The sequence below is a fragment of the Aedes albopictus genome, chromosome 1 (assembly GCF_035046485.1).
Source record: "Aedes albopictus strain Foshan chromosome 1, AalbF5, whole genome shotgun sequence".
Taxonomy (NCBI): Eukaryota; Metazoa; Arthropoda; class Insecta; order Diptera; family Culicidae; genus Aedes; species Aedes albopictus.
Genome location: NC_085136.1, coordinates 238,273,117 through 238,295,657, shown reverse-complemented (window position 1 = coordinate 238,295,657; position 22,541 = coordinate 238,273,117). Strand labels below are relative to the sequence as shown.

Below are 22,541 nucleotides of genomic sequence, written 5' to 3'. Positions count from 1 at the left end.
ATCTCGTACAAAATTGGATTAGATCCTAAATTGCGTGAAATTGCACTGAGTGCAGAAACATGGCCTAAGGGAATTCTGTTCCGCGAATTTGAAAACGGAAACTCAAAAAACATGTGGTTACCTCGTCTGGACTCGCCGACCGTGACAATTTCTCCAGTGCCTGGACCATCTCAATACTCAACTCCAACCACGGGGGTCGAACCGATGTGTTGATACCAGACAAGACGCTATTATCGCAACCTAGACGCAGCGCAGACTATGTATTTTCGTCTTCTCCAAATAATTACCATCGCATCCTTAATATCCGGACACCGGGACGCAACTTTGCCGCCAGCCCTGAGGAAGCCTCTATTCCACTCACCGCAGTCGAGCCTTTCCTGCCAGCGACCTCCAGTCGTCCCGGTCCTGCGTGTGAGCTGGGAGATGTGGTCTTCCAAACTCCTGAAACCGGCAAGTACAATCAATTATCAAGTTTTGCATCGCCTGAAAGCTTTTCGGTTTCCAGACAAGCGGTTCCGTTACCCCTGCTACATCAAGCTTCTACTGTGATTCGCATCAATTCGCTACCGGGACGCACGTTTGCCGCTAGCCCTGACGAAGTCTTGGAGTCTCCCAATGCAGTCGAACGTTTCCCGCCGGAGACCATCAGTCGTCCTAGTCCTGAGATAGAGATAATCAACGAGGTCCTCCGAATTCCTAGTACCGCTTTGACCAACGTAGTCTCCAATACGACACCGGGACGCACATTTGCCGCCAGTCTTAAGGAAGCCCCTGATCCTCCCAACACAGTCGAGCCCTTCCCGCCAGCGACCAGCAGTCGTCCCGGTCCTGTGTTTGGGATGGTTGATGGGGTCTTCCGAACTCCTAGCATCGGCAAGTATAGTGAACCAATAAACATTGCGCCACCTGAAAGCATTTCGGTTTGCAGGAAAACCGCCGGTATTCCCTCCCGACAAACGACATCCGATACTGCTCGAACTCGTCACAGTTCTACCCACTGCTCAACTTCGACCAACGTAGTCTCCGATTCGACACCGGGACGCACAATTGCCGCCAGTCTTGAGGAAGCCCCTGATCCTCCCAGCACAGTCGAGCTCTTCCCGCCAGCGACCAGCAGTCGTCCCGGTCCTGTGTTTGGGACGGTTGATGGGGTCTTCCGAGCTCCTAGCATCGGCAAGTATAGTGAACCAATAAACATTGCGCCACTTGAAAGCATTTCGGTTTGCAGGAAAACCGCCGGTATTCCCTCCCGACAAACGACATCCGATACTGCTCGAACTCGTCACAGTTCTACCCACTGCTCAACTTCGACCAACGTAGTCTCCGATTCGACACCGGGACGCACAATTGCCGCCAGTCTTGAGGAAGCCCCTGATCCTCCCAGCACAGTCGAGCCCTTCCCGCCAGCGACCAGCAGTCGTCCCGGTCCTGTGTTTGGGACGGTTGATGGGGTCTTCCGAGCTCCTAGCATCGGCAAGTATAGTGAACCAATAAACATTGCGCCACCTGAAAGCATTTCGGTTTGCAGGAAAACCGACGGTACTCCTTCCAGACAAACGACATCCGACACTGCTCGAACTCGTCACAGTTCCACCCACTGCTCAGCTTCGACCAACGTAGTCTCCGATTCGACACCGGGACGCACATTTGCCGCCAGTCTTGAGGAAGCCCCTGATCCTCCCAGCACAGTCGAGCCCTTCCCGCCAGCGACCAGCAGTCGTCCCGGTCCTGTGTTTGGGATGGTTGACGGGGTCTTCCGAACTTCAGCTATCGGCAAGTATAATCAACAAGTTATTACTTCTCCACATGATGGCTTCCCGATTTCCAGTGCTGCGACCCCTCGGCAAATTGACCCCTCGGACATTACAGTTTACTACCAAAATGTAGGCGGGATGAACGGCCTCCTGGAAGACTACCATTTAGCTGTGTTGGACCAGTGCTTCGATGTCATCGTCTTAATCGAAACATGGCTAGACCCCCGTACTACCTCTAGCTGCATTTTTGGAGATGCATACGAAGTTTTCCGCTGCGATAGGAATGCAAATAACAGTCGAAAGGCTACTGGAGGAGGCGTCCTCGTAGCAGTTCATTCCAGGCTAAAAGCTAGGCTGATCGAGAACGATTCATGGAACATCATTGAACAAGTTTGGGTGGTAATCCAGCTTGGCGACCGCCAACTTTTCCTATGCGCGTTATACATCCCTCCGGATCGGGTTCGAGATGTGGATCTTATCGATGCACATTGTAACTCTGTCGCAGTTGTTACGAATATCGCAAATCTTTGTGACGAAACGATGGTGCTGGGCGATTTCAACCTTTCCGGCATAGCTTGGTTCCCAACTCACAGTGGTTTTCTTCGTCCTGATCACGAGCATTCTACTTTTCACGTCGGAGCGGTAAATCTTCTAGACAGCTACAGTACCGCCACTCTATTTCAAATCAATAGCGTTTTGAACGAAAGCAACCGTGTGCTTGACCTCTGTTTTGTGAGTGGTCGCAGTACTGCTCCTAGTATCTCGATGGCACCAGCTCCTCTAGTTAAGGTTGTTCGCCATCATCCACCTTTATTAGTCGCCATCGAAACAAATGTCGTTCGCGATTTTATCAACAACCGATCTGCTGTGTCTTACGATTTCCGGAGAGCTGATATACGTAGCATAGCTGAAGTGTTGTCTGACCTGGATTGGGAGCTCATCCTAGATGCATTCGACGTGAACATCGCAGCGCAAACCTTTTCCAACATCTTGGGGTATGTCATTGATCGACACGTTCCAAAGAAAGTCGTACGAACTGATTTCAAGGTTCCGTGGATGACCAGTGATCTTCGATCGCTGAAAAGGACCAAAAAGGCAGCCCTTAAACGATTTTCTAAATTTCGCACTATGCCACTGAAACACTATTACGTAAGATTGAACTACGAATACAAGCGTTTGAGTCGTTTCTGCTTCCAACGATATCAGAGGAGAATAGAGCGACGGCTTAAATCGCATCCGAAATCCTTCTGGAGCCACGTGAACGAGCAGCGTAAAGAAGCAGGGTTGCCATCGTCCATGGTATTGAACGGCGTAATCGGTTCAACGCAAGAGGAAATCTGCAATCTGTTTTCTACAAAATTCGCAAGTGTGTTTGAAAACGAACAGCTTTCCACTGATCACATCGCCAGCGCAGCACGAAACGTTCCCTTGGCTAATCAAACGCTCATTATTACTAGTGTAAACGTGGACACTATCTCGAAAGCGGCATCACAGCTAAAAACTTCGTTCAAGCCGGGGCCTGACGGTGTTCCATCTGTCTTCCTGAAGAACAACATTGGACATTTGCTGGAACCACTTCGATTGATCTTTCAGCTCTCTCTGTCTACTGGCATTTTTCCATCGTGCTGGAAAACGGCTGAGATGTTTCCTGTATACAAAAAAGGAAGCAAGCGAGATGTTAACAACTATCGCGGAATCACATCACTCAATGCGGTAGCGAAGCTGTTTGAGCTGGTTGTTATGGGTTTCCTTAATGCGCATTGTAAACAATATATAAGTGCGGATCAACACGGGTTTACTACTGGTCGCTCTACAACCACAAATCTGCTGTGTTTCACGTCGTATATCACCGATAGTATGACTATGCGCACTCAGACGGATGCGATATACACTGATCTATCTGCCGCATTCGATAAGCTCAACCACGACATTGCGATTGCTAAGCTTGATAGACTTGGAATTGGTGGTAGCCTCCTGAGATGGTTCCGTTCATATCTCACAGAACGTCAATTGATAGTGGCAATAGGAGACTCTCGCTCGTCGAGTTTTTGCGCTACGTCAGGTATACCACAAGGTAGTCATCTGGGACCGTTGATTTTCCTTATCTACTTCAACGACGTGCATCTGGTTCTCAAAGTTCCTCGGCTGTCCTTTGCGGACGACCTGAAGTTATTCCTGCGTATCCATTCAACTACAGACTGCCGCTTACTTCAGGAGCAGGTCAACTGTTTCGCAGAGTGGTGTAAAGTTAATCGTCTCACCGTTAACCCTGAAAAATGTTCATGCATCTCCTTCTCGCGAAAAAAGGAATCAGTGCCTTTCGACTACAAGATATTCGACACGCCTATCGGACGAGTGCAGTGTGTTAAAGATCTGGGCGTGCTGTTGGACTCGCATCTAACATACTCTCACCACATATCCTTTGTCGTAGATAAAGCATCGAGAACCCTGGGTTTTGTGTTCAGAGTTGCGAAAAATTTCACCGACATTTACTGTCTGAAAACGCTCTACTGCTCCCTCGTCAGATCAACGCTGGAATACGGATCAGCAGTCTGGAGTCCTAACTACAATAACGGCACTGAGCGAATCGAATCAGTTCAACGTCGATTTATCCGATACGCGCTCCGTAGGCTACCATGGAGGGACCCGCTTCGCCTTCCGAGCTACGAAAGGCGGTGTCAGTTGATTGATTTGCAACCTCTGCGTGTACGAAGGGATGTTTGTAGAGCCTTGACCGTGGCCGATACTCTTCAAGGGCGAATAGATTGTGATTCTATATTACGACAAGTGAACATCAATGTTCAACCACGGCTGCTGCGGAACAGCTCGATGCTGAGGCTTCCACTTCGCCGTAACAATTACGGGATAAGAAGTGCTCTACTAGGTTTGCAACGTATTTTCAACCGTGTGGCATCAGTCTTTGACTTCCATCTGACAAGAAACGTAATAAAGCGAAGGTTCACTGACTTTTTCAATAACTTGACATAATTTTAAGTAGGAAATATTGTACACATGTGACTCGTAATGTAATTTCTGTTTGTGATTTGTGACATTTTTAAATAGTTTTAAGTTCTTAATATCATTGGGACTACAGAAAGTCTGTTGATGTAAACACTAATAAATAAATAAATAAATAAATAAGTGCGGTGAAGACACCGAAACTGACACAAATTCGCACTTTTATCGTCGCACTTTCAACTGCGCAATGCGCAATATATCAAAGGATGCAAATTCCTGGTGGAACTAAAAGGAATAGTATTTAACCCGATTTTCTTTTACTTTCCCTGGCTGTTAGTAGACTTTAAAGTTCGCAGTTTCTCAGTTTCTTTCGAACAAAAATGGTTTTGTACGTCTAATTTTCTCAACCTTATATACCGCATTTAGTTCACTACTGGACTGCGAACTGCGACATTATAAGTGCGAAAACGTAAATAAAAGTGCGCGATTGCATAAAATCAGGTTGATGTCTTCGGCGCACTATTTCTTCAATCTATGGAGAACAAGTGCTCTGAAGACACCGAGTTGATTTGATGCAATCGCGCACTTTTATTAGCGTTTTCGCACTCGTGAAAACTAGTGCGATAGTCCAGTGGTGAACTAAATGGTTAACTGCCCATATTCGCATAGTCATAAGGGTTTATAAAGAGAGGGGTGTTTGAGAAATTTTACGAATAATCCAAAAACATTTGGGTTTTCATACAAAACGTCTAACGAGGGAGGTGGGGGTGTCGAAAAATCGTGAAAGTTGCCTTACGTAATAAATGGATAGCCCCTTATATATATATGCTGACATTGTTACTGGTGGTTACGTCGACTATGCGTAAGCTGACCAGATTTGTCCCGTTTAAATACGGGACACATTTCGGAGACTCAACAAAAAGAAAATCAATGTCCAAAAACAGAACTGCATGTTGCTAATAATGCCAGGTATTTCAGCTAGAAAGTACGAATAATTTATTCAAAAACGTAAACTATGCTGCAGTGACGAGTGTTTGAAAATGATGTTGTCCCATTAAATACGGGACGGATGGTCAGCCTGTCAGCCTTACTATGCGAACATGGGCAGTTAACCAACGAAGGCACCGAGCTTCCGCTTTGGATTGAAAAGCGCTAGTCAAAGGCGAACAAGTTTTGCTTCGTTTGAAAAAAAAAAAACGCTTCACCCTTTTAAGTACTAATTTCAAATGAGGAATGGAATGCTGTAAATTTGTTTTTTTACTAATACTGTTAATACCTTGTCATGGTAATTGTTTTGATTTACAGCGAAAAAAAATGCCAAAAAATAATTACGTATGCTTGAACCCTGATAGGTACATGATAAAAAATGGGCAATTATAGGCTCTTTTGTTCGTTATCTTTAGAATGAAACAACTCTACTAACTGCTAAACATGTTTTTTTTTTCATTTATTTTGTTTACGTTTCAGTTAGCAGTGATTACACTGATTACACTTGTTTTTCATTTTCTCAACTTACATGATAATTCGCCTATACTTTTAAATTATTCATTCGTGTTTGAGGCTTGAACGCTCCGAACTTCCGAAATGCCCCGAGAGAGTGAGAAATGGCGGTGATTGATAAGCTTCACCTATTGCAGAGTTCGAACCGGTTTATCGTGCTTATTGCCTAGCATTAACAATCTGGATGAACTCCGGCTTCAACGAAGCACCACCAACCAGGAAACCATCAATATCGGGTTTAGCGGCCAATTCACGACAGTTGGCAGCAGTGACCGATCCTCCGTACTGGATCCGGATGGCTCCGGCAACATCGGCCGAAACATTATCGGTGAACCATTTTCGCAGGGCAGCGTGTACTTCCTGGGCCTGTTCCGGAGTGGCAGTTTTACCGGTTCCAATAGCCCAAACCGGCTCGTAGGCAATCACAACATTGCTCCAATCCTTGACCTTGTCGGCGATGGCCTTGGTCTGGCGGAAGCACACGGCCTCAGTTTGACCAGCTTCGCGTTCCTGCAGCGTTTCACCGATACAAGCGATGACCTTTAGGCCCTCGGCCAAAGCGTGCACGACCTTGTCGGCAATCAGTTCGTCCGATTCGCCAAAAATGGCACGTCGCTCCGAATGTCCCAGGATGACCCAGCCGATGTTCAAATCCTTCAGCATGGCCGGCGAAATTTCACCGGTGAAGGCACCCTTGGCCACCTTGTAGCAGTTCTGTGGAGTAGAGATGACGTTGCACATGAGAAACTGCAATATTGGGCAAATAATGGAGTGGTTCTAAAGCATGATTGCGCCCTACACTGAGAAATATTTGTCATCTTAGGATAAATCAATCAAAAACAATTGCACTCCATGTTATAGCCCAAATACGATTCAAGTTTTAAGATGACACTCAGTATCAAAGAAACGCATCGATTGTATAAACCACCCTTATTTATTCAATCAATAATATTGAAAACAAAAGCAGACATCAAATCAGGGCATAGACCTTATCGACAATCTGACCTTTGTCCTACTACACTGAAGAAGCTGATAATAGAATGCATTTGGTTACTCACCTGGGCGGCGACTCCAACGCTGTCCGGCAGCTGGGAGCGGGCCAAGGTCAGATAAGGGGCCGGGCATCCGACGACGACCTCGGTGTCAGCACTGAGCGGTCCAGTGGTCAAGGTCTTGCACAGGTCGGTGATGCTGGCCTTGTCGCCATTCATCTTCCAGTTTCCACCAACGCAGAATTTGCGGCCCATTTTGTTCTGTTGTATTGACTAGACGAGTCGAGAGCTGCAATTGAAATCGACATTGTGTAATCACCATCTTAATTAATCGTTCAATCACCGAAACACTCGCACAGCCGTGATAGTGAAAGTAAAAGCAACCAAGACTAACGTTCTATGCTAGACACCGTACAATGTCAAGGCTAATGGTTTAAAATTTTCACTTTTACTTACGATGAACAAGGATTTTGCTTCCTACCGGTGCGACGGTTTGCACTTTTGTGGAGAAATTCGACAACCTCCAGATGACCTTTGTGCAAAACACGGTTCCTCTCACTTGTCAGTGTTTCCCGAGAAGATAACGGACGACGAGAGGGTCACTCTCACAGAAAGCATTATAGCCATGCGAGAGAGAACGACGACGCCTCGGTTTAGCTGACAGCCGGGTCGTGACGGATGATGAAACACGGATGACGGAAAATGACATAGTAGTAACGCAAATAATCGAGGGATATTGAAAATTTTAAATTGACTGTTTCTTTTACCACATTTGTGTTGATTCAATAGCTCTGTTTGTTAAAATAATGAATCATTGAATATTTTGAATCTTAGAATCATATGGATTTAGAAACTAGTTTTGAATCAGTGCACCACGTGCTTACTTGATATTTTTTCCATTATTTTTGAGACTTTCAACCCTGAGCTGGTTCGTCTCCTACTTTGATGCTTTGATAATTGAAAAAGCCGTGTGACTGACTAATTTATTTTAATTAATAGTGGATCCCTTAGTAACTGCTCTGATCGTCCGAACAGTATGATATCCTAATTGTTGCGGACCCCTCGACTCCGGTGCCATGTGAGCCCAACATGGTGACAGATGTCAATTTAGTAGCTAGGGTGACAGGTGACATTTCGAATCAGACTGTCACGTAGAATGATTCGAGAAATTGAATTGTAGCAAGCAGCAGATTGTTGTAGAAGATTCTTAAAACTAAAACATTCAGTTAGCTTTCTGTGGGTGAATCGAATTGATTCGGACACTACTTTGTAAGTAGACACTATATTTGGAATTGGACATGAACTCATAAGTAAATATGTTGCAGCTTTAGCACTACTCAACAAAAAAAGGCGAGTCGCTAAAAGAAATCCGAAATCACCAACACTAATTGAATTGTATTACTGACTGTACCCCAAATTGAACTGACACAATAGTGTGCACACACTTTCAAAGTGTGATTGCAGTGCCGGATCACGTCGGATTGAGTTGGCATCTTCGGTGCATTTGTTCCTTGTAAATCAAGGAATAAGTGAGCCGAAGACGTCGAGACCATCCCAGACAAATGTGCATTTTTATCACACTTTTTGGGTATACCATAAATGTAGATTTTTTCGCAATTTCACTAATAATGTATAAACCTGTACATATGTATGTTGAGTTGATTGAATAATCATTAATTGACCACACGGATTGGTATACCGAAGACTTTGCACTTAACTACTTACTTTCAGTCCTGGACACCCACGGTGGTGCAGAGGGCCTAATTGAAAGATTTCCATCCTGGGCGATTGCCAGCCATCGCCTTGACCTGTGGTCAGGTCAAATTTCTGTCGACTTGCTTGATTTCGTTGTTGAGGCTGCGCCGCCATGAGCCCCTGGGTCTGCCTCTGCTGCGATGTCCTGCTGGTTTCCAGTCTAACGCTTGTTTACAGATTTCGTTTCCACCCCTGCTTAGAGTGTGGCCGACCCACCTCCACTTTCGCTCCCGAATTTCTGTCGCTATCGGCTTTTGATGACATCGACGATGGAAGTCCACGTTGGAGATCCAATTGTGAGGCCATCATGCACGAATTATATACCGCAGGCATCTATTGATGAAAAGTCCTGCCGCCGTTGCGTGTTCTACACTGATACACACCAGGCTTCACTGGCGTATAGCAGCACATATTTCAGGGTCTGGTACGTTTGGCATAATGCCGTTTGGCATAATGCCGTTTGGCATAAGGACGTTTGGCATAAAGGACGTTTGGCATAAAGGACGTTTGGCATAAGGACGTTTGGCATAAAGGACGTTTGGCATAAAGGACGTTTGGCATAAAATATTTTTGTTCATTTTTTTTATATGACGCATTTCCGGGAATGCGGTTTCAGGTCATTAGGGTGCTGGATCATTAAAACGATTGACCTTAATGCTAAACACGGACACTAGGCCGCCTAGTTGAATGATTTGAACATGATATGTGCATATACATCGAAAGAACTGCCTATTTTCAAAAGAAGGAAAAATCTCTGATAGGAGAGTTAGTAGTGTGGCCGCCAATAGTACAGTATAGCATCGTAATTGAAGAGTTTGCTTATATATATGCAATGCATATACCTCGGAAGAACTGCCTATCTTTAAAAGAAGGAAAAATCTCTGATGGGAGAGTTCGCGGTGTTTGCATATATTACTCAAACAAATAAAAACAAATAGTATACTCCAGTTCAACTAGGCTGCTATACTGTACTATCTGCGGCCACACTAATAAACTCTCCCATCAGAGATTTTTCCTTCTTTTGAAAATAGGCTATTCTTTCGAGATTTATGCATATCATAATTAATCCATTCAACTACGCTGCTCATTGCCCGTCCTTAGCTGTGAAGTCATTCGCCTAACGTGCTTCGGTCTAATGATCAGCACCATTCTGGGAAATGTTACATTCCGGGAAATGTGATACCACCGTCTGAAAATTTCCGGATACAAAATTCCCTGCATGTATAAAGAACAGCCTATTCACGAAAGAAGGGAGAATACTCTCTGATATAAATGGCCATATGCAGAACAAATTATTTTGCCTATAAGAATTAAGAGAAAAATTTTCTGAGAAATTGCGTACAATCTTGAATAAACTAAATTTGAAACGCATTTATAAACTATATTCACCTTCTTGGCGCTATATCTGATTTTTTTCTGATTGGTATTTTTTTACGTATACCTAATACACGGCATGCAAGCAAATGAAGGACAAATTCTTCAGAGAAACAGTCTGCTACACTGATTGAAACTAGAAAGGATGCATTATTATTTATTTATTTTTAGAAAGAATGCATGTCATAGAGTATTCTCCTTCTTGGTTTCGCTAGCCGTTCTTTATTGCTCAAAATGAGTAGCAGAAACAGTTTATTCTAATCTGCAGTTAGGTTTGAACATCTGTTTATTTCTACTTGTGTTTATGCGGTGCATGCTTTTCTCTCCAACGCGATTAGCCCTTTTAACGGAAAATTCAAATGATAGCTGTAGTGCCAGATCAATAGTCATATTGTTGTCTAGATATGCGGGTAGGTGTCATGAAATGGAATAAAGTGATAAATTAGTTGCATTACAGTACTGTGAGTTAGCTGTTTACTTTAAAAAATTCAATAATTTAAAAATGCCTAGCATCTTAGAGTTGATGAGTCGAGTTTATAGATCCGATAATTATTCGTTGGATGATATCCTTTTTCGTGTGCAAGATGTCATAGGACCAGTGTACATGTGGCCAGCCTATATAAAAAAAATCCTGCTTTCGCAATCATTCAGGTACTCTGAAAGATTGAAGCTGATGGCATTTCTCTACTGCAACGGGTTTCGTGACGATATTAGTTGCCTCACATTTATAATTCGCATAAAAGGTGTTGCTTTCCGACGATATCATGCTCAAATTATTGATTTATTGAATTTTTTCAAACAACCACAGATAGAAAGCACATATTTTTCCTACTGTGTCTCACATAAACAATATGAGTATCTCAATGGAACTAAGAGAAATATTAATCGAATGTAATTAATGAAAAACAGACCAATAAACATTGAAAGAAATAAACGTTTTGTCATTTACATAATATTGTCGAAAAACAAATAATCATATTGAAATATTGTTATTGCTTCCTTTTACTCCCAAGTCCCAACTAACTACTCAGCACATGTTGCTTTTGAGGTTATGATATGAAGCAAAAAATACCTAGTGATAGAGCAGCGTCCGTGAATTATGTCATGTTTTTGAGGGGTACATAAGGTAGAGTGAATCGTGAAAAATGATAAAAGATGTTGTTATCTTCACTACGGGAAACGACATTGCTCATATATATTACGTGACTTCATTTATGGACTTGTTCTAGCTTGTCTAGATAAGCAACACTTCAAGCCATAAAGAAAATTTTTTCACCATTGTTCGTACGACATCAGCTCAGGCAAGACACGCTGCGATTATTAAAGTGCTTCTAAAATTAAATTCAATGACGAACATCATGTCTTCTGACGAAGAGGACTTTGCTGGATTTGACGATGGAGCTTTGGAACATCCAACCCCGGAAGTACTGAAATCGTCAAAGGGGAACGACGTTTTGGTCTACAGTGGGTATATATTTTACCAAAATCGAAAACCGGTAAGTAAACATCACGTGGTCGATGACATAACCTTAAAGTGGCAATTCATTTTTCGATTTGTTATTGTAGATTGATGGAAAGCACTATTGGGAGTGCAAAGGACGTTCACATGGCCCCAATGAATCGAAATGTGCAGCCCGGCTGGTCACCGAGAAAACATCAACTGGTCACAAAATCTTATCACAGACGGCTACGAAAAACCACAACCATGAGTTCGATCCCGGGCACGTCGTCCAGATGAAATATCGTACACAACTGAAACGACGTGCAATGGAGGACACGGCCGGGCCGGCAAAGGTCATACGACATGCATCATCACCATATCCAGATTCCGTCCACGAGCAATTCAACTCGGCGGCTCAACGGAAAGTCATCCAACGCGCGCGGTCTACTAATGTTCCGCAAGAAAAAGAGCCCGTAGACCTCCATACGTTCGAGGTTCCAGAAAAATTGCAAAAAAGCGTCAATGGCGATAAGTTTCTGCTTGCCGATGTACGTGATGGATCTGAAAGGGCCCTTATTTTCGGGACTACAGATAGCCTAACACGATTAGCCGGCGCCAAATATTGAGTGATGGACGGTACATTCGATAGCGTACCATGCTTATTTAAGCAGCTGTTTACCATCCACGGATCGTGCGCCCCTACTCATAACCACACTTTTCCATTGATTTATGTTTTGATGACCAACAAGAGTGAAGCGCTGTACCGAATGGTTTTTTCTTCTGTAATCGACACAGCGAATGATGCAGACATCGACCTGAATCCAACGACAATACTATCTGATTTCGAAAAAGCAATCATTAATGCCTGCCAATCGGAATTCCCGGAGGCAGCAGTCAATGGTTGCTTTTTTCATTTCAGCATGAATCTCTGGAAGCATATGCAAAGAATCGGCCTCAGCAAAACTTTTTCAGAAAATGAAAAATATTTTGAATTTTACAAGAGAACTCAAGCTCTAGCGTTTTTGCCAAGTGCACAAATTGCTCCAGCATTTGAGAAACTAAAAAAAGCTGCCCCGGTCCAAATGGCTGAATTTTTTTCCTACGTCGAAGAAATTTATGTGTGTGGCAGATCGAGGAAGGCAACCACAAATGGCCGTGTGACTCGCGTAGCTCCGCTGTATGCACCAGATCTCTGGTCAATTTATGACAGCATTCTCAATCGTATTCCGAAGACTACCAATCAAATTGAAGCGTGGCATCGCCGTTGGAGCACTCTGGTTGAAAGACACGTGGGGCTATTGAAGATTATTGAAGAATTCCGGCTAGAAGAGAAGTATACGCGAGGTCAGATCATGGCATATTTGGCGGCCACTTCAAGCAAGGAAAAGTCGAAGGCTAATCAACAGACCGAAGATAAGGTTTTAAAAATCGTTGAGAACTTTCTGAACTACACAACAGATGACTATCTTCAAGCTGTTGTGGCGCATATAAAGACGAAAGGTAAATAAGTAAGCGAAGAACGGAAAGATAAATGCCATATTTATGTTTTTCATATATAATGTTATATCAACTGTTAATATGTTAACTATTGTAAAAAGTACGGATTTTTTTTTATATGGTGATATATAAAATGTAAATATATTTATTTTTGTTCAAGTTAAATGTATTGTAATTTATGATTTCAGAAATACATAACAAATTAATGTTTGTATGAGTTTAAAAACAGACTGACATTCACTTTTGTGTTATTCTAGCTCATCGTTTAAAAAAAAATAAATTTGAGATACACACTGTACTAAAATCGTTTTTATGCCAAACGTCCTTTATGCCAAACGTCCTTTATGCCAAACGTCCTTATGCCAAATGTCCTTTATGCCAAACGTCCTTTATGCCAAACGTCCTTATGCCAAACGGCATTATGCCAAACGGCATTATGCCAAACGTACCAGACCCCATATTTCACGTTCGAGTTAAAAATTCGGATTTTGGTGCGTCGACTGATCTGCTTGTTTATCTATACATTTCTTAAACTCGCAAAAGCAGCCCTCGCCTTCTTGATCCGTGCTCCTATGTCGATCTTGGTGCCGCCATCGGCCGCCATTTGACTACCAAGATATTGCAAGCATTATCTTGATCCCACTAAGGCGACGTAAGACATCCTAGAGGAGACGGATGTCGCCGGTGTTTGCGGCTTTCTCGCCTTCGTCGGCTAGGGCCGCCCACACTCTTTTGTCCCGTCTACATGAGTATTCTCTTCCTTCTCGAGAACCGAATAGCGCTGACGGGCTACGGCTTTGGCTCCTCGTGTTTTCGCTCGCTCTATCGCGGCTTTGGCGTTCCTTCGCTCCTCTATCTTCCTCCAGTATCATCTGTGATCCACTGCTTTCTCCGGGTGCGTAACTCATCCAAATTATTCTCGCCTGTGGCGATGAAGGCGTTCTTGATGGCGCTTCATTGGTTTTCTACGCTTCCACCTTCAGGAATATTCGCAGCACGGTTCTCTAGCTCCTCGACGAAGGACCTTTTCACCGCAGCGTCTTCCAGTCGGCGTGTGTTGAACCGGCGCCTGATTTTCTTCTCCTGACGATGGATCCTAACAATGCGCAGTCGGATCTCGCCGATTAGAAGATGATGATCGGACGCAATGTCGGCGCTACATTTGTTCCGCACATCAAGAAGGCTCCGTCTCCATTTTCGGCTGATGCAGATGTGGTCAATTTGATTTTCCGTGACGCCATCACGGGAAACTCATGTCACTTTGTGCATTGGTCGATAGGAAAAGAGCGATCCCCCCAATCACAATGTCATTGTTGCCACAAAACTCTGCAAACAGCTCTCCGTTTTCGCTCATTTCTCCGAGACGATGGCGTCCCATGACGTGCTCATAGTCCGAGTTATCGGAACCAACCTTTGCGTTGAAGTCGTCCATGAGGATCTTGATATCACCTTTCGGAATCTTGTTCACGACAGAATTCAGTTGACTGTAGAAGTTCTCTTCATCTTGCAATTCGGCAGCATCGGTTGGCGCGTAACATTGGATCATGATGAGGTTTTGAACCCGTGTTCTGAATCTGGCTACAATTATTCTCTCATTGATAGGATAGGTTCCCACTTCATGAGCGCAGCGTGGGCGTGAGCGCTAAGCAGGAAACCAACTCCACGTGGCGAGGAGCGTGTTCACCTCGTAGGCCAGAGTATAGCAGAATTTGACCCGATGTTAATCTGTGTTCTCCGAAGGTCGGCCAACGGACTTCGCTCAGTCCTAGGATCTTAAGCTTCATACGGCATGCCTCATTTGCTAGTTGTGCCAGTTTACCCTGCTGGGCTAGGGTTAATACATTCCAAGTTCTACTTCTTGTCCGTTGTTTCGCGCTATAAGCCGTTGCCGTTGAATCGTTCGTAATCTTTCATTTTCGGTTTCAGTAACGGTTTCTTGGGTTTCGGAAACAGTAAGTTGTTGACCTAAGGTCCCCTATCCACCGTGGTGTGGCTGCCACCTTAGGTATAGCTGACGCGATACAGCGTTTCATATTCAGCCGCTGGATGCCAGAACAGACGCTGTTTAAGCCGCACCTCCTTGGTGAACAGACGCTCGGGACGTACCTCCTCAATCTAGCTGAAGTCAGAAGGACAACAGTGCCCAGGCTGCACTACCAGTTACACACACAACTCTTAGGGAACGTCCATAAATAACGTCACGCAAAAACCGATCATTTTCAACCCCCCCTCCCCCCTATGTCACACTTTTTGTATGGGACCTCTGAAATTTTTGTATGAGTCGTCACACTTTGCTGAACCCCCCCTCCCCCCTCAAAGCGTGACGTAATTTATGGACGTTCCCTTAGCTGGCGGTCTTTGTCATCGTTTGACCCGTGGATGCATGAGGTAGGAACTTGTGAGGACCAGAGCTATGTTGGACGCTCTCCTTATCGACTCACCGTTTTGCAGCGTTTTTGTAATTAGCAGTAACATTAAAACAAAAAAGGACATAACATTTTGATCTTGGAATATTCATAAATACGGTAAATATTAAGATCAAAAATTGATTTGGTAGATCTTACACCGCAACGCACCATTCTGGTGATCTACCCACGTTACAGGATAAATCCATACCACAATTGGAAGATGCGTCGAAATCCAAAACAAAATTCTTAACGCCTACCGAGAGAGCTGTCCAGCTACATCAACTAGTTTGAGCAGCGTCTCTCCATGGAAGATTTTAGCCTATACAGCAGAGGTTCCCAAACTTTTTGCTACCGCGGCGCCTTTCGAAATTTTCAAAATTGTCGCGGCGCACCAACAACTTTTTACAAAGAATTTTAATAATTTTTCCATACCTACATAATCTATATAAATAAAAATGGAATGGTGTTTGTATGTCACGAATAGGCTCGAGAACGGGTCAACAGATCGACATGGTTCTTTTACTGTTGCATTCCGCCAGGCCTCCGACGTGTTCGTACGAAAAAATAATTAGAAAAAGTGACCGGGAAGGCAAGAAAAACGGGGAAATCTGAAATTCCATTTTGAGGAGCTTTCTTCATGGAACCGGATGTTCGCACGAGAATACGGAGCCACCCTATCAACTAAGATCGAAAGTGATCTAATTATATTGAAACCGTCAGTTCTTTCTCTCTCTTTCTCGTATCTATTTAACCCATGCAAATTTTGTTTTAAAAGCCTTTCCTGAACTATGAATACAGTTAGTGTATGTTGAATTAGCAACAAGCGCGTTCTACACAAATCGTTATCCGAAATTCCTCGTTAGCTTATCCCGGTTTTTTCCACCACGGTATCGAAGTTTTTCCGGACCTCGTGCTATCATATGGTCCTTCGAGCCGGATATCGCGAAAACATCACCGCGATCCGTAGTTTCTGAAGTCATCGGTGCCCACGAATTGACCCCGTCGCAATCGAGCTCCGGTCAATCGGTGAAGGTGATAGAAGAAATAATAGTGTGACCCGGAATAAAGACTTTGGATAAAGGTGCGCGAAATCCATAAATATGGATAAACTCATCCGCGAACGTAAGTCACTCGAACCGCGTTTGAAACGAATTTCGGAAACTACCGCTAAGATAAAGCCGCTAGAGGCTGAAGAAGTGGATGTACAAATAGAGCTTGATGCTTTGTGTGAAGTGTGGGCTGCTTATGGGGCATTGTATATAAGGATTATAAGTGCATGTGAAAATGATGAAGAATACGATGAAGCAGTCCATCATCAAGCGCAATTTGAAGGGCATTACAGTTCTGTGAAGAATCGTCTGTTGAAGATAGCGAAAGCCATAAAGGACCGTGAAGGAAATACGGTTGTTCAACAGTCATCTCACGATGTCATCAAGCAACTCGCTGATCAACAGGCTGAATTCCTCCGCATTATGTCCGCCAATATGGCCATTGCCTCTACATCTTCAGCGAACAATAACGCTACTTCGTCACCGCTGTCCGATCTGAAGCTGCCCCGAATGAATCTACCGATATTCAGCGGGAACTACCTCGAATGGCAATCCTTTTTCGATTTGTTCGAGAGTTTGGTACACGCAAATCTTTCCTTAAAGGACAGTCAAAAACTGTACTTTTTGAAAACAAATCTAGATGGCGAGGCTGCGTCGTTAATTTCGCATCTGAAAATTGAGGACGCCAATTACCGAACTGCACTGGATAAGCTCAAGTCGAGATACGACAAGCCGAGAGAAATCGCTAACAAACACATACAACGCTTCTTAAGTCAGCAGGCAATGACGTCACCATCTGCGAGTGCTCTACGATCGTTACACGACGTCTCAGATGAAGTCATCCGAGCTCTTGAAGCAATGAATCGCGAGGATCGTGACACGTGGCTATTATTCATCCTCTCCGAAAAGGTGGACCCTGACACAAAACAGCTGTGGTGTCAAAGGATTGCTGAAATGGAGGAAGCGGACATCACGCTTCAATGTTTCCTCAAATTCATCGAAGCAAGAAGTTTTGCGCTTCAATCGGCACAACCTGCAAAGCAAAGGGCTGCTGTGTCATTTAAGCCGTTTACAAAATCTCAGCCCCGAGGGGCAATGACCTACGTCGCCACGAACGCTCCGTTTTGTGACGTTTGCTCGAACCAACAACATCACACCTACCAATGTGGAAAATTTCTCCACATGAACCCTGAAGAACGACTTGCTCAGATCAGCAGGATGGGTCTGTGCGTAAATTGTCTTAAAAGACATCCCGAAGAAAACTGTCGATCAGGTATGTGCAGGAAGTGTAACTTACCTCACCACACCTTGCTACATTCTGCCATATCACCAGTGGGTATGCAGCTCATCGAATCGTCCATGCCAGCAAGTACTTCAGGGCAACCATTCCAATCCTTGATATCGGCGCTGGATTCACCTGCTCATCTCGATGCTTCGAATGTTCTCCTCGCCACGGCTGCTATCAACGTTCTCGATAATCGCAGCCAACCGCACATTTGTCGTGCCGTTTTGGACAGTGCCTCTCAAGTCAGTTTTATTACCGAGAGGTGTTGCAACGAGCTTGGCATCAGAACTCAATCTGCGCATATGGATCTCGAGGGCATATCTTCGGTGCCCACTCGCGCACACAAGTGCGCTGAAATCGTTATTACCTCTTGCTGCTCAGATTTTCGAGCGGTGGTTCCTTGTATAGTATTGGAGAAGATTACAAATACGCTTCCTTGCAAACCCGTACACACTGGCAATTGGTCTATTCCGGAGTCTATACATCTCGCTGATCCGCTCTTTTATCGCCCAGGAAACGTTGACGTTCTACTTGGTAGTGAAATTTTCTTTCAACTACTACAACCCGGACAAATCTCTCTCGGTGTGAGCAGTGCCACTCCAATACTCCAAAACACTAAGCTCGGTTGGGTGATTGCGGGTCGGTATGATGATGTGAGTTTATTGCCTAGCCCTCCTGTGTCAACGTGCCTGTTGATATCTACGGAAGATGAGTTGTCCCGGCAGTTGCGTCGATTCTGGGAGCTGGAAGAGTATGAGGCGCCATCCAAACATCTCTCTGAAGAAGAGCTTCTCTGCGAACAGCATTTTGCTCGGCACACCGTTCGTGACGCATCGGGGAAATTCGTAGTCAGGCTACCATTTTCGCAGCATCCTAGTGATCTTGGGGACTCACGTCAAATTGCGGAGAGAAGATTGCATCACATTGAGCGGAAACTCGAGCGAAATCCATGGCTGAAATCTGAGTACCACACGTTCATGCGTGAATATCTTGACCTCGGACACATGTCTCCCGTAGATAATACCACAACTTGTAGAAAGTCCGTGTATCTACCGCACCACTGTGTGGTTAAAGACACAAGCTCAACTACAAAGTGCCGTGTCGTTTTTGATGCTTCGGCAAAAACCACAAGCGGACTTTCTTTGAATGACGTGCTCATGTGCGGGCCAACAATTCAAGATTCATTGATCAACATTTTACTACGATTTCGCATGCCGCCAATCGTGCTTGTCGGCGACGTCAAGCAGATGTATCGCATGATTTGGGTGAGTGAAGAAGAGCGTGACTTCCTCAAAGTTTTGTGGAGATGGAATAAGGAGGAGCCAATCCAGGAATACCGATTGAACACTGTCACATTTGGAACAAAATGCGCATCCTTTTTGGCCACTAGATGTGTGCAGGAATTGATGGAGTCCCACAGATCCCAATATCCGGTGGCTGTTGAAAAGATCGAAAAGGGAACCTACGTGGACGATGTTCTGACTGGTGCTGAAACAGAAGAAGAAGCGAAGGCATTGAGGGAACAGTTCACCGAAATGTTCAAGGCCGGCGGATTTCACCTGAGGAAGTGGGCATCAAACTGCCCTGCTGTATTGGAAGGAGTCTCTGAAGCAGACTTGGAAGTGAAATTCAGTTTCGAGGATAGTGAAAGCAACGTGATCAAGGCCCTCGGAATGCAATGGCAGCCGTGCAGTGACGAGTTCCACTTTTCGTACCAGCCAAACCAGATCCTTCAGCCCACAAAGCGCTTAATCCTGTCGCAGATCGCAAGCCTTTTCGACCCCCTAGGATTGCTTGCACCGGTCATCGTAAAGGCCAAGCTAGTGATGCAGCGCATGTGGGAGCTGAAGGTGGCCTGGGATGCAAATCCTCCTGGTGAGTTGGTCAATAATTGGTTGTCGTTGTTGCAAAGTTTCTCGCTTCTCAATTCCTTCCAGATTCCTCGCCGTGTGATCAGCGTGCAAAGCTGGAATCGTCTCTACCTGCACGGCTACTGCGATGCTTCCGATGTGGCAATGGGCGCGTGTGTCTACATTCGCGCCATGGACGACGAGGGCAATACTTCGTCACATCTACTGTGTGCCAAATCGAAGCTAGCACCCATTGGAAATGGTAAAACAACTACACCCCGGTTGGAACTATGCGCTGCGGTAATTCTTGCACGTTTGATGGCGAATGTTAGATCGGCTTTCTCAACGACGACGTTTCATGAAGTGCGGGCCTTCTCTGACTCCAAGGTTGTTCTGGCTTGGCTCGCTGCAGGGGTTTCAAGATGGAAGACATTCGTCGCAAATCGCATAGCCGAGATATGCTCTCATCTCCCAGCAGTAAACTGGTTCCATGTACCAACACACGATAACCCTGCTGATTTGATCTCACGTGGAGCGTTTCCAGAGCAGGTAAAGGCAAATCCACTGTGGTGGTACGGCCCGACGTGGACTCCGAAGGCAATCGAAACATCTGTCCCAGTGTGCTCTCTTAGCACCAATGAAGCACGGCAAATCGAGAGAGAACATCGTGCGACAGCTGTGACCCTAGTAGTTGTGTATGAAAACCGATTTTTGGACGATATGATGTCGAGATACTACCCCAACCTTCAACTGCTACTACGGACCACAGCTCGATTGCTTCGTTTTAATCACCCTCAGTTCCGTAAGAACGATCGTCTCTCTCCAGTGGAACTCAACTATGCGTTGCGAATCTATCTGCGCCACATACAACAACATTTCTGCAAAGATATCGCGCGTTTGCAACGCGGTCTTCCTGTTGAAAGCAGCAGTACACTCCATCAGCTTCGTCCATTTTTGGATGAGAGCGGTCTCGTCAGGGTGGGCGGTCGGCTGCGGCAGTCGGATTTGAGTTACGATAACAAGCATCCGATACTGTTACCCACACACTCAATCTTCACATCTCTAGTTCTTGTGGAGGAGCATCAGCAAAATCTACATTGTGGACCTCAGTTGTTGCTAGCGGCTTCAAGAAGGTAGTATTGGATTATACGCGGATGCAGCGCGGCACGTAAGGTGTACCGGAATTGTGTTACGTGCAGTCGAGTCAAGCCAGTGGAGTTAAACCAGCAAATGGGTCAGTTGCCTGCTGATCGCTTGAAGCCTCTTCCGCCATTCACGATCACTGGCGTCGACTACGCTGGTCCTGTGAACATTATTGGCCGAAGGACAAGAGCTGCGGTTCCATCGAAGGGATACATTGCCCTGTTTGTGTGCCTGGGAACTCGGGCAGTGCATATTGAAGCGGTTTCGGACTTGAGTGCATCTGCATTCCTAGCTGCTTTCACACGGTTTTGCTGCAGATATGGGGTACCAAGTAAAATGTACTCCGATAATGCAACCAATCTACGAGCGTCGGCAAGGATCCTGCGGGAACTCTACCAAGAGATTAGTACCACCGAGCACAGCGCAGAAGTAAGCGATTTTTTGGCCAACAAGAGAGTGCAATGGGTGTTTATTCCGGCTCGATCCCCGCATCAAGGAGGATTGTGGGAGGCAGCTATCAAGGTGGCCAAACGATTGTTGGGCCGACTTGGAAATGATCATAATTACACCTTCGAGGAACTAAGTACGATTTTATCGCATTGCATGAACACACGACCGATTTCGGCTATTTCGGATGATCCCACTGATCCACAACCGTTGACTCCAGCACACTTTTTGATCGGGCGTTCCCTGGACGCTCTCCCGGAAATCAGCCATCTCGAACTGCAAGTCGGATCATTGATCAGGTGGGCTTACGTACAACGTGTCTCGCAGGATTTCCGAGCAAGGTGGCAAAACGAATACGTGCTGTCTCTTCAACGATCATCGAAATGGAATAAAGCATCTCCAAATCTCATAGCGGGCGACTTCGTGCTTCTCGTCGATGATAATCAGAAGTCCTATCAGTGGCCAATCGGACGTGTATTGGAGCTGTTTCCTGGACCGGACGGACTAGTGAGAGTGGTTTCAGTGAAAACATCCAAAGGAGTATTTCGCCGAGACATCAGGAAGCTTCGACGGTTTCCCCTTGATAGTGACGAATTCGTAGCTGGTAGAAATGGATCCGAAATTACTATCCGTAATTTGGTGGGCGGATTATGTTCGCACGAGAATACGGAGCCACCCTATCAACTAAGATCGAAAGTGATCTAATTATATTGAAACCGTCAGTTCTTTCTCTCTCTTTCTCGTATCTATTTAACCCATGCAAATTTTGTTTTAAAAGCCTTTCTTGAACTATGAATACAGTTAGTGTATGTTGAATTAGCAACAAGCGCGTTCTACACAAATCGTTATCCGAAATTCCTCGTTAGCTTATCCCGGTTTTTTCCACCACGGTATCGAAGTTTTTCCGGACCTCGTGCTATCACCGGATGTCAAAAAACAGAGTAGGCAGGCAGGACGACGTTTGCAAAGACTGCTAGTTTCAAATATAAATCATTAAAAAGCCTTATATGTCATGCTTCCTTGTAATTCGAAAAAAAATTGCCTAAAGATTCGCAGAACTTAACACAAATTTCAGATTTCTGGAGGAT

The 22,541-nt window shown here is 44.9% G+C and overlaps 2 protein-coding genes across 2 annotated transcripts; one reads left to right on the top strand and one right to left on the bottom strand.

Moving 5' to 3' along the window:
• Window positions 1-6,131: 6,131 nt before the first annotated feature.
• Window positions 6,132-7,819, bottom strand: LOC109425340 (triosephosphate isomerase). The gene is made up of 3 exons (XM_019700588.3): window positions 7,661-7,819; window positions 7,271-7,493; window positions 6,132-6,926 (listed from the first exon to the last, which is right to left on the bottom strand). The coding sequence occupies exons 2-3, from the start codon at window positions 7,457-7,459 to the stop codon at window positions 6,372-6,374; spliced, it is 744 nt and encodes a 247-aa protein (XP_019556133.3). The 5' UTR covers window positions 7,460-7,493; window positions 7,661-7,819; the 3' UTR covers window positions 6,132-6,371.
• A 1,573-nt stretch (window positions 7,820-9,392) lies between these two features.
• Window positions 9,393-13,721, top strand: LOC115261377 (uncharacterized). Its single transcript, XM_062846483.1, has 2 exons — window positions 9,393-11,829; window positions 11,900-13,721. Exons 1-2 carry the CDS (start codon window positions 11,680-11,682, stop codon window positions 12,398-12,400), a joined length of 651 nt encoding a protein of 216 aa, XP_062702467.1. The 5' UTR covers window positions 9,393-11,679; the 3' UTR covers window positions 12,401-13,721.
• Window positions 13,722-22,541: the final 8,820 nt, after the last annotated feature.

Coding starts and splice junctions, on each gene's coding strand:
- LOC109425340 (XM_019700588.3), bottom strand. CDS start 7,459: ATGGGCCGCAAATTCTGCGTTGGTGGAAACTGGAAGATGAATGGCGAC. Junction 6,927..7,270: donor GCGTTGGAGTCGCCGCCCAG/GTGAGTAACCAA, acceptor TCTACTCCACAG/AACTGCTACAAGGTGGCCAA.
- LOC115261377 (XM_062846483.1), top strand. CDS start 11,680: ATGACGAACATCATGTCTTCTGACGAAGAGGACTTTGCTGGATTTGAC. Junction 11,830..11,899: donor TTTACCAAAATCGAAAACCG/GTAAGTAAACAT, acceptor TTGTTATTGTAG/ATTGATGGAAAGCACTATTG.